This window comes from Gracilinanus agilis, chromosome 3, assembly GCF_016433145.1.
Source record: "Gracilinanus agilis isolate LMUSP501 chromosome 3, AgileGrace, whole genome shotgun sequence".
In the NCBI taxonomy this organism is placed as follows: domain Eukaryota; kingdom Metazoa; phylum Chordata; class Mammalia; order Didelphimorphia; family Didelphidae; genus Gracilinanus; species Gracilinanus agilis.
In genome coordinates, this window is record NC_058132.1 from 308,437,180 (window position 1) to 308,451,325 (window position 14,146).

At 37.6% G+C, this 14,146-nt stretch overlaps 1 protein-coding gene across 1 annotated transcript in view; it reads left to right on the forward strand.

Annotated features, from left to right (window-relative positions):
- The window catches only part of CFAP221 (cilia and flagella associated protein 221), a 108,553-nt gene extending 100,450 nt beyond the window's left edge, over positions 1-8,103 (forward strand). Inside the window, exons 22-23 of the mRNA XM_044669923.1 lie at positions 3,917-4,012; positions 8,007-8,103. Of these exons, the coding sequence (XP_044525858.1) occupies positions 3,917-4,012; positions 8,007-8,103 (193 nt within the window). The remainder of the gene's footprint in view (positions 1-3,916; positions 4,013-8,006) is intronic.
- The last annotated feature ends 6,043 nt before the right edge of the window (positions 8,104-14,146 follow it).

Below are 14,146 nucleotides of genomic sequence, written 5' to 3' on the forward strand. Positions count from 1 at the left end.
AGAAAGAAAGAAAGAAAGAAAGAAAGAAAGAAAGAAAGAAAGAAAGAAAGAAAGAAAGAAAGAAAGAAAGAAAGAAAGAAAGAAAAAGAAAGAGAAACAAAGAAACAAAGAAAGAGAACACCAAAAACATGGGGGTAATGGAAAACTCAGACAACTGAATGATCACAACCAACAGGAAAACCAGAGGATTCCTTCATACCTCAAAAAATATGTCTCGATTTCTTGGTAATGCCTAAAATGCCATCATTAGATATTTATTCTTTTGGCTTAAAGCTTTATTCCCTGTTAAATCTCCATGATCCTGGTGGGAAAATATTTTAATCTTATCAGTCATCTACACTTCAGTATGAATAAGTTTGTTAAATGAAAGAATTTTTAAGATTTTTCTAGTTCCAAACCTGTGACTGATTAGAAGAGGTGAGTTTGAGAATCTATTGGGCCCAGTGAATAAAAAGGTGACTTTGGAATTAAAAAGTCCTGTATTCACATCCCATTGACATGCTAGCTTAGTAACCCTGGTTGTCACTTAAATTTCCTTAGGGTTTTGTTGGTTTTTTTTAACCCTTACCTTCTGCCTTGGAACCAATACAGTGCTAAGGGCTAGGCATTGGGGGTTAAGTGACTTGCCCCAGGGTCACACAGCTAGGAAGTGTCTGAGGCCAGATTTGAACCCAGGGCCTCCTGTCTCTAGACCTGGCTCAAATCTACTGAGCTAGCCGGCTGCCCCCTACATTTCTTAGTTATTGAGGCAACCATCTTGAGACTATAAATTACAGAGCAAGCAATGATCTATATTGGTATGGGAAGTTTCCTCATTGGGAACTCTCTACGTTATTATTGCTCAATCATTTTTCAGTGGTATCAACTCTTCATGAGCCCATTTGGGGATTTCATGGCAAAGCTACTAGAGTGGTTTTCTATTTCCTTTTCCAGCTCACTTTGCAGATGAAGAAACTGAGGCCAACAGGGTTAAATGACTTTCTCAGGGTCATACAGCTAGTAAGTGTCTGAGGCCACATTTGAACTCAGAAAGTTGAGTCTTCCTAACTCAGGTCCAGTGTTCTATCTACTGTATCACCTAGTTACTGAAATTACAAGTCCAATCCAAAAAATAAAAATCATCTAAGTTTTGATCAGAGCGAGGGAGATAGAGCATGAAGTCTTTGAGGATGTGAAAATGGGTAGGAGAAGAAAAATGAGAAGACTGAGGTTGCTAAAACCAAACAACCTATTTCCTAATTTGGCTGAGACCTGAACAGCAAAAGAATTTCTTTATTACTCCTGCACGTTTCCTTTAAATTTGAGTAAGTGGCATATATGGAGGATTTGACCTCCAATCACTATTTAGGAAACTCACTTAGTCCCACACCTGTCTCTTATCTTATATTTACTTCTGGCACTAAACATAGACTGGCCTTACAAGTCATGACATTGCCTAGAAATTATTAACTGAAAATGTTCTGTAGTTCTTTCGACTGAAGGACAACTCTTTATATTCATTTGAAAAAAATGATTCTACCTTGTTCCAGGATTCAGTGTCTTTATTAATAATGTTCACATCACAAATAGGTTCCATATTGTAACTGAATTGTGTCACAATTTTCACAATGTTATAAATCCCATGTATATAAAGGTGCAGTGTCCTGCTGCCTACTCATTGGGATCCTTGACGATTAACCTAATCAACTTAGGTAGCCAGCCACCCATTTCCTCAGTAATTACTCCACATTTTGACAACACTATACAATCAAGAGAGCAAGAAAGAATTTCTGGTTTGTCATGTTCCTGGTGAAAAGCAGACAGGGGAATGAAGCTCAGCTTTAAAAAAGTAGTTTCAAATTGGACCTTCTGTGCACCCAGTTATATTAGCCTGGGAAGATATTAGTCAATGTAATACTTCTTCAGGATATTTCTGAATTTTCTTCCATAATTCTGCATTTTCTTCTCCAAACATCTTATCTTGCCAAGCTCAAGGGATCTTTAAATACATATTAGATCCTGATTAAATACATATTAGATCCTGATATAATCAATAGTAAAAAAACTAAGCATTGAATAAGTTTAGGTCCCTCTAAATCAGTGATTCCCAAAGTGGGCGCCACTGCCCCCTGGTGGGTGCTGCAGCGATGGGGGGGGGCAGTGATGGCCACAGGTACATTTATCTTTTCTATTACTATTAAAATTTTAAAAAAATTAATTTCCAGGAGCACTAAGTAATTTCTTTTCTGGAAAGGGGACAGTAGGCCAAAAAAGTTTGGGAACCACTGGTCTAAATCCTTACCAGCAGAAGAAAGATGCAGAATTATGGAAGTAAAACAAAACCAGTAACTATTTTTGAGTACTGTGTTCCAGGCAATGTTCTAGGTATTGCTACACCTAACACTTTTTGATCCCAGTTACTGACTAAGAATGGCAGTTAGCCAGAGAGTATCAGCAAACCTGGCTTCAAATGCCATCTGTAATGCTGCCTACCTGTGTGACTTTAGACAAGCTATTTGACTTAATTGGTTTCTTAATCTACAAAATTAGCAGGTTAAGGTGGTTCATTGGATAGAGAGCTAGACCTAGAGACTGGAGATAATAGGTTTAAGTATGGCCTCAGACACTTCTTAGATGTGAGACCCTGGGCAAGTCACAACCCCAGATGCCTAGCTCTTACCCCTCTTCTGCCTTGGCATCAATATTTAGGAGCAATTCTAAAACAGAAGCTAAAGGTTTAAGGAGAGGAGAGGAAAGGAAAAAAGGAGAGGAGAAGAGAAGGGAAGAGAAGAGAAGGGAAGGGAAGAGAGCTGTATGTTAAAAGCATAGCAGGCAGTAGATGTAGTATATATCTCACTATATCATTCATTTATATGAATACATTATTATTAATTTTTAATTATTAATATTATATATTATATATTCTTCAATGAGCATTCTTCTTGTTATTGCTGAGTCAGTCATGTCCAACTCTTCATGACTCCATTTGAGTTTGAGGGGCAAATACACGAGAGTGGTTTGCCATTTCCTTCTTCAGATCATTTTACAGATGAGGAAATTGAGGCAAACAGGATTAAGTGGCATGTCCAAGATTACACAGCTAGTAAGTATCTGAGGCCATATTTGAACTCGGGGAGATGTCTTCTTGATTTCATACCAGGTACTCAATTCACTGTGCCACCTAATATTCTTTCCCAGGTTTAAGGCTATTATAATAATTATAAGCTACTGTAAAAACAGCTGTTGTAGTCATTTTTATAGCTGACTTATTTAAAAATTAAAACTTGGTTATCTGCAGCTTTCATTTTGATAGGCAAAAATCAATTCTCTCTCTCCTCTCAAAATGTTGCTATTCTTCAGAGACACAGCTGAGAAATCCTCCTTCCTCTATTAAACCTTTCCTGATCAGGATGTTCCTTAAACTCTCTCTTCTATACATTTTTGGTGCTTAGAGCCTACAACATTCATAGAGGACCTGTCAGTTACTGCCTTCTATTGTTAGTTTGATTTTTTTTTATGTTTACGTCTCACCTCCAACTATATGTAATTAGTACCTCTTGACAAAAGAGAATATATTTTATTACACTGGCTTGTAGGAGACATTCAATAAATACTCGCGGATTAATTCTGTTAATTTGAAGAGAAAAGCGTCAGGTGGAAAACTTGTTTGAAGTTGGAATAAATGCTGAAAATATTTCTGGGCAAAAAAAACATTTTCACTCAACAACTTACTTAAAATGTCATGCTTTCATTGGTTGTAACTAACTATTTCAACCAAGAATTTCTTGATGGATATTAATTATGTACCCATTACAGGCCTAATGTACTTATTACAGTACAGAATAACTACACAGTGCCTACATGACTAAATCTATTCATTTTATTTTCTTTTAATAGAAGAAAAAACAGGTACCAACTGAACATTATTTCTTTTTAGGGAGCCTGGTGATCAGCCCCCTGAATATGTATTGACCCCAGAAATGCTCAGAGCTGAGTTTGTTATACTAGAAGAAAAAGTCATAAGAGAAGACAAGTAAGTGTGTATGTGTGCATCTATGTATGTGTGTTGATGGAGTATTAAGGAATGGTATCGAACAAACCTAAATTGGGGCAGAGGCAGCTAGATGACTCTGGTTAGAGAGACAGACTTGGAGATGGGAGGTCCTGGGTTGAAATCTGACCTCTGAAACTTGCTAGTGTGTGACGCTGAGTCAGTTGTTTAACCCTGATTGCCTAGCCTTTACCACTTTTCTGCCTTGGAACCAATACATAGGATTGATTCTAAAGCAGAAGGCAAGACAGAAAGTAAAGTTTGAAAAAAACCCTCTACATGGTGGGACAGTTCAGAATTGTTAGATATGGATTCAGGTACAACATGAGATGGACCCAGAATTGAGCAGGAAGAAGTGAAAATGAATTTGGCAAATGATTAAATGCTTTCAGTGAACCCATGCCACACTTTGACACACATGGAAAACCTGCCTTTTTGGAGAGGGCATGAAATTGTCCCACTGATAATATATCACTCCCAGTGGTGCTGAGACCCAAGCTAATGGTTGTCTGGAAAAAGATCAAACACATGGCCAGAGTGCTATCAAATCAGATTAAGATGTTATTGGAAAATAATTGACAAAAATGCAATAAAACATATATAATGTAACATGTGATTTTCTAAATTAATATATGGCCTACAGAGACTTTTAGACACAGCTTAGTATCTCCCATATTTATTTGAGTTTGACCCCACCAACCTGAATCATTGGAGGGAATGCCACATCAGCAACATCCCCAGTCCATTTAGTATCTTCTGTACCAAGGCATCAGCTCCAAAATTGAGATATAAGTGTGTCCCTTTTTCAAAACATGCGCTTAGGTTTTTTTTACAGATTGAATCATGCTGCTTCATTTTCTTATAATTTTGAAGATGCTTCATTCCTGATTGATAGCTCCTAACTTCAATTTCTGTCTTGTTATTAATGATTTGAAAACACAATCATAAGTATCATCAAAATATACTTTTAAAAGATGAAAAATCCTTTTATAATCCAAAGAGTCACTCATAATAAATCTAATTTCTAAATCTAGATTTTTATTTATTCTGTTTTAAAGAAGTGCCCAACTATAAAACTTTATAAAGACTCTTTTGCTGGTTTTTAAGTTTTTAAGCCCACTAGTCCTCTAGCAATTACAGATTCTTCATGTCAGATAGGCACTTAAGTATCTCGAATATTATCTTCCAAATTTTAACAGCAAGAAAAGGGAATCTTAAATTTATTGAATTCTTCTGTGCCTCATATCCTCTGAAGTGCATTTGCCCACATATACAAAACATGTCACTTGAGTAATGAGACCTCTTGTTGATTTAGCATTGAAGAACTTTTTTTGATTTAGCATTTGAAGAACCCATACCTTCTATCTTAGTATCAATTCTGAGAATCAGGGTTAAGTAACTTGCCCACAGTCATACAATTAGGAAGTGTATCTGAGGCCAGATTTGAACACAGGTCCTCCTGACTCCAGATCTGATGCTCTATCCATTATGATACCTCGCTGCCCCTAATATTTTAAGATTTATAAATCACTTTCCTCACAACCTTCTGACTTGTGCAGTGTGAATATTATTGTCCTCATTTTATTTATGAGAGAACTGAGGCCTAGAGATTTGCCAGAAGATCATGACAGTAGAACCAGGATTTGGACCCAGGTCTCTTCTAAGCTCAGCATTCTTACCAGTACACTATGCTTTCTTACATAGCAAGTAATAAGACAATGGCATTTATAGTTTGCAGAAATCAATTTTAATCCTTTGAGTAGCAAGAAGAATTTCTTAAGAGCAAAGGAATGTGATAGATACTGGGAGGCAAAGGAGGCAACAAAAAATAGTTCCTTCTTTCAAGATCTTATATGCTGCTGGCTATTTTTTAGTACCATACCATATAACTTTTGATCATCAGAGTTGTTTCTTTTTCGCAATAAATATGGTGATTTTATTGATGGTACATAAGATGAAACTCCATGCTCCTCCCCCTACTATAGGGGTGCTTTTGGACAAGGTTGTGAATGGGGCATGGGATCCCCAGCATCGAGACATAGGTTATGATGTGGGCTCTTTTGGTGGTGGAACCCTTTTCTTGGCTGGGAATCCACGGCTTTCCATTTTAATTCTTGGAGGTCATATAGACTATGAGACCTACTACGTAGTTGCTATAACCATTTTTCATTGTCATTCCAAGAAATGAGCTTAACAAAATGGTCCTTGAAGGCAATACCAGTGCCAGCATTGTAGGTAAAAGAGGAGGTATTGCTGTTAAAGTCATAATGCAATCTGATCCTCTATGTAGCCCAAGATGCCCTACCGGTCCTTCTGATGCTTGCTTCATTAGACCTAAAAGCAAAGTAAATTATTTCATCCCCATCGTTTCTAAAAGTACAGAACAAATTCTTCCAGAATAAACCAAGCTTGGCCTAAAAGAGGCAGCGATTCAATTTGAAGTATCCTCAGCAATGACACTTCTCCCTAATGGTACTCTTTTTTTCATGTCTATAAACCTGTTCCTGAAACAGCCATCCATTTATTTTTGTTGTATATGCCTGTGGAAGGGCATCTGTGCAAAGGGCATCATTGTAAAATTGTATTGTAATCATTGTAAAAATCCAGTTCTAATTCTATGATCCCACAATCCAGAGGCATGAAGGTGGCACAGGCCAGTCTGGAGTCAGAGCCAGAACCACTTTGGCCTCAGCATGAGCATACCCATTGTCATTCTCTAAGAATGCATCTTAATTCTTGGCTTCCTATTTAATTATGCCCAAGCCAATAATAAGCAACCAGGTACAGTGTAGATTATAACTAGTCCATAACTATCCAGACATCTGTGGTTTTTCTGTGGGCATGTGGCAGTAGATTTCTGGTGATTCTCACTTAGAATATGAAAATTTGGGATATCATTGGTTTGCTTTTTCTAAACATTATTCTTCTATCTTGTCACATCAAGATCTTTATAGGTGCATATCTTCTCCAAAAGTCTGGAAAACTGGTTACATAATGCAGCTATGTTCTAGGTTTTAAAAGTAGCTCTAAGTACTCAGAAAAGACCAATATTTACTTTTTTTCAGATTTTTTTTCCTTTAAATTATAAAATTTTGCTCTTGAAATTGTTCACCCAAAGAACACAGGGACAAGTCAGTTCTGGACCATTTTGCCTGCAGCATTCAATTCTAATGCTGCATAACTGCTGATGACCCCATACTGTTTGGGTTACTGGACCAGAACCTAGTGCCAGGCATGTGTATGTATAGCATGACCATGAATGAGTCATATGATCTCACTGAGCCCCAGTTTTTTTTCACCTGTGAAATGGAGGTAATGATACTTTTGCTACCTGCTTCATAGGGATGTTGTGAGGAAAGCACTTTGTCAATTCAGTTTTAAAGTACTGTAGGATTGTAAGTCATCGTCATTGTTATTTGCTTCTCAGCACAGTCAGGGTCAGCTTCCCCTTTGCAGTTCATGTATTCTGGTAAAAACCTAAGCGTAGCTCCAAAATAAATAAAATGTAGGACAAAAATCTCCATGGATGATGAAATCGACAGTACCATTAGTCTTGTTTTTAGGGTGGAAGTCAGGAGTAAGGAGAATTGTGGGCAGGATATATATGTCAACAGATTTGTGATTTAATTCATGTAGACACCCAGCCATGCATTCTCTTTAGTAGGTGACTCTTATCCATGGCCTCCCATTAATCCTCCTTTGGAGAACCACCCAAGACCTGGAGACTTTTCTTTAGGTCTTGGAATCTACCATGGTGAGCAGTGCAATTCTCAGGCTGTCTACCTCTTATCTCTGGATCTCACCATATAATTGGCATATCTGCTTTTCTCATAGGACAGGAATTATCATTCATAATAATGTTTTTATGTCATTTCTCAATGCCAAATGATCACTTGTTATAGTCTGAATAACAGCTCATCTATTGTCTTTGTGTGTGTGTGGTTTGTTTTTGTTTGTTGTTTTTTTGCATGTTAAGAGACCAAGCACATACTGAAAAAATTGGAGAAAAGGTATTTCAGAACGTCCAAAATATGCAGTCAAAATCAAACAATAGAAACCTGCTTCTGGAATAAAACTTTCCAAGAGGTCAGTTGCTATCCTTCATTTTCAGTGATACAAATTAGCTTTTCATGACAATTCACTTTGGGATCTTTGCTCAGCAGAACAAGGTTTTATTTGATAGTATAATATATTATTGTATATACTTCTTTGTACAGAGTATGGTTCTTGGGTAGTATGTTTTCTCTAAAATAAAATAAAAGAATTATGCTAAGCACTGAGATATCTTATCTAGAGCAGGCAAAAAGGCTATTTAGAAAAATTTTCTGGTATATATATTTTTTTTGTTTGCCCATCCTGATAGCGATTCCACCATTGGTATGCTGAGCAATATCTTTCATAATTTAGGTGACCAAATGCCTTTAAGTATAATTTTCTTTACTATTACTATAATCATAATTACTTTCTCTCCTCTGCAAAGGTACTTAGGTCTCCAAGTAAACTCATTTTTTGTGCTTGACTCAAGGACAAAGGATATTTTTGAAAGATAAAAGCTTCCTCTAACCAACAAACTGATAAATATGTATTGATCACCTCCTATGTGCAAGGCACTATTTTCAGTGTTTCAAGGGGACCCACGGATGCATAAATACAGCTGCTGCCTTCTAGAAGCTTGAAGTCTACTAGGGAAGAGAATATGTTTTCAATGGAAAAAGAACACAAAGTATCATGTGATGTCATGGTACAAGAAATAGTAAAGCCAGTACAAATTAGAAAAGAGATTACTAATGAATGCACATTGAAGGAAGAGGAGGAAGAAGAGGAGGAGGAAAGGTGATGAAGAGATCAAGGAGGGAGGAGTTCAGTAGGCAAATAACTGGTTGATTGTAATGCTGGGAGAAATAAAGGAAATTTCCCTCAACAAAGGAAATTCCATCATACTCTACTGAAGGGAAAGGCTAACAGGAACCTCAGGTTCAGACAAGACAATATTCATCACTTTTAAAACTGCAACAATCTAGTGATCTGGACTAGTAGCATTCAGGAGTTATGGGCCTGGGGAAGAAAAACAAGGAGAGGTCTAAATATGTATCACTATCATCTAAGTATTTATTGCTTGGATTGACTCTTTATAAGGGAGGATGTTCAGAGACCCATTCCCAACTCTTGACCTACACATACACCTTTATATTCTTTGAATTTGCTTCAAGGATCTGTGATTTCATGGAATGGAATTTCCTCCACCAATGCAGAAAGTTCGTTACACCATAATTAGATGGTCTTCCAGAGCTATGATGACTGAAAAGTTCATTATTCTGTGGCCAAGCTGGTGATGAGTCTTACCAAACTTAGCCAGGCCAGTCTTTGGACAGCAAACAAACAATATTACTCAGAAGAATCTGTACTCAAAACCTTTCCACCTCGATTAGCCAGAGCATTCAAACTACTTTGACTTAGAATCAGAGAATCCATAGTCACTACATCATGCCACAATGAGTGGAATTTTTTTTAAAAGAAAGTAGAATTTTAGTGGAAGTATATTTACATATATTCAAACTAAACAAATGAAGGCTTATAGTTGTGAGGGACAGTGCCTCATCCTGGAAACTAATTCCATTTTTGTACAGCCAGATTTTCACCACTGGTTCAAAATACTACTGTCCTAAGGAAAATTTTTTCTAATAATTGTTTCCATAGTAGCACGACTACTCAGCCTCTACTTCCTCCCTTAGCTCCATGTGGTCTGACAGGCAAAAGATATATACTGAACTATGCAGTCTCATTTTGGAATATGTTTCAATAGGCTTCCTCAAGGGAAGGATGACCAAGGATGAAAGACATCCCAGGTTGCTGACTATTAACTTTGCATATATTTACTCCTCTAAACACTTGGCTTTTTAATGTGAAAGAAAAGCCATAATCTTCAACACAAAGGATAACAAATAAAAAGCCCCAAGAGCTTCCACAAAAACTAAAGGGCCTGGGTTGAGTGGAGATTATAGAAGTCGGAAGTCTTTAGCTTGACCCATCAAAGAGGAGCTGTGTTGTTATCGGTGAGTTCTAAGGAAAAGGGTATGTGTTCAGTTCCAAGAACCTCCTACCTAAAGGATGAACACACACCCTCTCCCAGCCTAATCCAGGTGTGACATCCTTTGTAGGTCAGAATATACTCAAAAGCATAGCTCACAAGCCATCACAGATATCTTATGCCCATCAGAGCTCAAGTTAAAGGAAAACAAGTGACAAGAATGATTCAAACAGAGATACACTTTCCTAAAAGTTATACCACCATTGGGGGAAGGAGGCACATTCAAGGAACATATGTGACCAAGAAACCTGAATGATGAGGACATCTTATACCCTCGACACTGGAGAGCCACTGAGGTGCCCTGGTGATATTATTCCAATTGTCATTGTTGGGTATCTCCACTGAGCTGCTTCCTCCTGTCACATGTTTCTCTTAATTTGTGATGTGGCTTCACCTCTAAGCTGAAGCTGTAGCTACGATATTCTCCACTCTGAAAAGCTCATAGCCTCAGAACTGCTTCAGGCCTTTTTAAAATTCAGACACCAGCCTGGTAACTAGAAAAGACTTTGGACACTGAAGTCTGTCTTTTCAACTCCACTCTATCTAAATCCTTATTTGACTTGGGTATAGGGGTTGGTACTGGACCTGTATTCCATGAATACTGGGAAGTCTAGGATAAGGAAACTCCTTGCACCTTCTATTTGACTAAGAGTGAGAAAACTCCTCTCAACTCCTATCCTGCCAATCAAAGTCTAAGTTAAAATGGAGCTGATGGCTTTTGTTTGACTTCTTCCCAGCAACCAAATTGTTTTCCTCCCTATGCTCCCTTGTCTGAGACGAACCATTCATTTTTTACACAAAAGGGGTCATATATTCCTTTCTTGTTAGCAAATTAGGACCTAGCTACTTTCTCATTGTTCAGACATTAAATGTAAAGTCAGACTAAGGGACGTCTTATTGTTATGCTAGATAAAAATTAAAAGGGATTTTGGAATTTAGAAATTTAGAATTTATGGTCCCATCCAAGGCTCTTCTGATTTAAGATCAAAATCATCAGAGCTTGACATCCTTTTCTTCTAGAAACACAAGCCTCCTTCCTATTAAAAGAAATGTGTTTTTTCTAAAGATACCAACAACAGATTTTTTTTCAACCCTTACCTTCTGCCTTAGTAACAAATATTATGTATTCTAAGGCAGAATAGTAGTAAGGGCTAGGCAATGGGGGTTAAGTGGCTTGCCCAGGATCACACAGCTAGGAAGTGTCATAGGCCAGATTTGAATCTAGGACTTCCCATCTCTAGGCCTGACTCTCAATCCACTGAGCTGCCACCCCTCCCCCCAAAAAGAAATTCTTAAAAATCTTTTTGAAACCACATTTTTGTAGATTTTTTGACATATTTTCAGGGTAAAGAATGGTAGGTAGTGGTTAATCATTGTATATCTCTTTAGATCATTTTAAAAACTTTAGGTGGGATCTGATGCACCTTCAAAAGTTCTCTGGCTCCTTAAGAGAAAAGAGAAACATCTACATTTCATTTGTATAAGAAGCGTAGCAATTCGTTTCTGGGGAAAATAGAACCCTCTAAGTAGCTTATGCAGATGCACCAGAAAAATCACCAACTAATCTACATTTTCTTTCCTTTTTTTTAACCCTTTCCTTCCATCTTAGACTCAATACTAAGCATTGCTTCCAAGGCAGAAGAGTAGTGAAGGCTAGGCAATTGAGTTAAAATGACTTGCCCAAGGCCACACAGTTCGATGGAGACCACATTTGAACCCAGGACTTCCCATCTCTGGGCATGGCTCTCAATCCACTAAGCCACCTAGCTATATCCCTCTTTCCAACCTAGATTTTAAAAAGAAATGTAGAGAGGATGGAAATAAGGTTAGATAACAAGTTTAATGCAGGAACATGGCACAGTCCTACAAAAATAGTATAAGGAAGATAAAACTCAGAATGAAATTAATCTGGAGAGAGAAGCTCAAGATGAACAAAAAGCATTTTTTTTTAATATTGAGAGAAAAAGGATCAAAGAAGGGATAGTATTTTTTCCTTGGGACAGAACTACTCAGTTCTTAGTAATGTTTCTATTTTCATTGCCAAGGAGACCTTTGCCAAAGAAATGACTAATGGGAATTAATATCCAAGATACAGAGAGAGTAAGGAAGCAACAAGTTGACCTTAATCAATTCAAGTGACCCTTCCCAGATGAACTACATCCTTAAGGACCAAAAGAACCAGCAGGTGTGATTACTCAGCCTATCACTTGTTAGTGAAAATTTGAAAAACGGAAAACAGGAAAGATGCTACAAGATTGAAGAAGGGAAAGATACAAAATAGAGTATCTACAAATGATAGGCCACTACACTTGATTTCAGTTCCTGAAGAAATTTGAGAATAGATTATTTAAAAGGTTAACAAATATCTAGAAAGGCAAACAGTGATTACAAAAAACCAACATGGCTTCATCAAGAAGAGGTCATACCAGATTAATCTCATTTCCCTCTTTTTGACAAGAGTATTGAACACTTAGTAAATGGAAGAAATGTTGTGGGTATAGGTTATGTAGATATTAGTGAAATTTTTTGTAAAATCATCTTATACTGTTCTTGTCAAGAACATGGAGCAGTATGGATTAGGCAATACAATCAAATGGAATAAGAACTGCTTGGATGGCAGGACTCAAAGAGCTTCTGTTAATGTTTCTTTGTCATTTTGGTAGGAAGCCTCTAGTGGAGTGCTCCAGGGATCTATGATTGTTTGAATTAAATTTATTTTTCTTGGTACTAAAAGGCAAAATGAGTAATGGATGGAAGTTACAAAGAGAAAAATGTAGGCATGAGGCCAGGCAAAAGATCCTAACAAGAACCATCTCAAAGTGCACTGCAATATCTTGGGAAGTACTAAGTTCCCTCTTCTTGGAGGTCTTCAAGCAGAGAATGGATAGTCATTTGTAGGGTGTGTCTTAGTGGGGGTTCCTTTGTGTATGAGTACTGTGTTCCCTTCCAACTTTTCAATTCTGTGATCACCACTTCAGGTATCACTGAATACTTAATAAAATTTGGTTGGAATACAGATTCAATTTGCCTGGAAACATAAGGAATTGTAGAGTTAAGAAGAAAAGAGAATAGTAATCACCTTGGATCTTTCCAAAAGTCACATCTTACTTCCTACCTTCCCACAAAAAAAAATTTAAAATGCTCTAAATTAGTTCTTTAAAGTGGCCACAGAGCCTGTGGACTAACCACAAAGGGTTATGTGATCAACCATTTGGAGGGGAAGATGGATTACATCTTCCATTCACTGAACTCGGCTTCATTACAACCACACCTATCCCTTCCCTGGACTGTACAAACTCCAAACCTTCCCCATTTTGCGCTGAGCTGACAGCTCCCAAAACCTGACAGCAACAGCTCTATGTAGGTGGCATTGGGAAAGTTTGCCACCCCACATAAGTCACCTCAAGTCCTGCTCAAAGAGTGAAGTCTGCTTTAGGGAGGCAGTGACTGGGGAGGTAAGAGTACCACCTGCCCTGATTTGCATTTTGGATGGGAACACTTACAGATACAGGATGAACAGATCTGAATAAATTGTGACCTGTACTACAGATATCATTACTCTTCCCCTTAAACCAACCCTTCTCCAGACCTCCCTATTACATCTTTCTAGTCAGTATGTTTTCACACCTTCCGTGACCTTCCCCAACCTCCTCCCCCAATCAAATCAGTTGCCAGATTTTGTTGGATCTCTAAAACCATCCTTTTCTCTCTACTCAGACAGCCAGCAGCCATAATTCAGGCCCTTATCACTTTTCACTTGGAATATCATAGCAACCTGTTAACTGGCCTCCCTGCCTCAAGTCATCTTCTACACAGCTGTCAGAGTGGTTTTCTTGAAGCAAAAATCCAGCCATGTCATTCTACTCAAACCTCTAGTGGCTTCCTATTGATTCCAGGTTCAAATATTCTCATCTTTTAAAATTTCTGATTTTAAGTTTAAAATGTACATGATTAGCACAGTCATAAATGTACGTGACTTCTAAGCATACACACTGAGGATGTACACTCAAAATTATTTTTTTATTTGT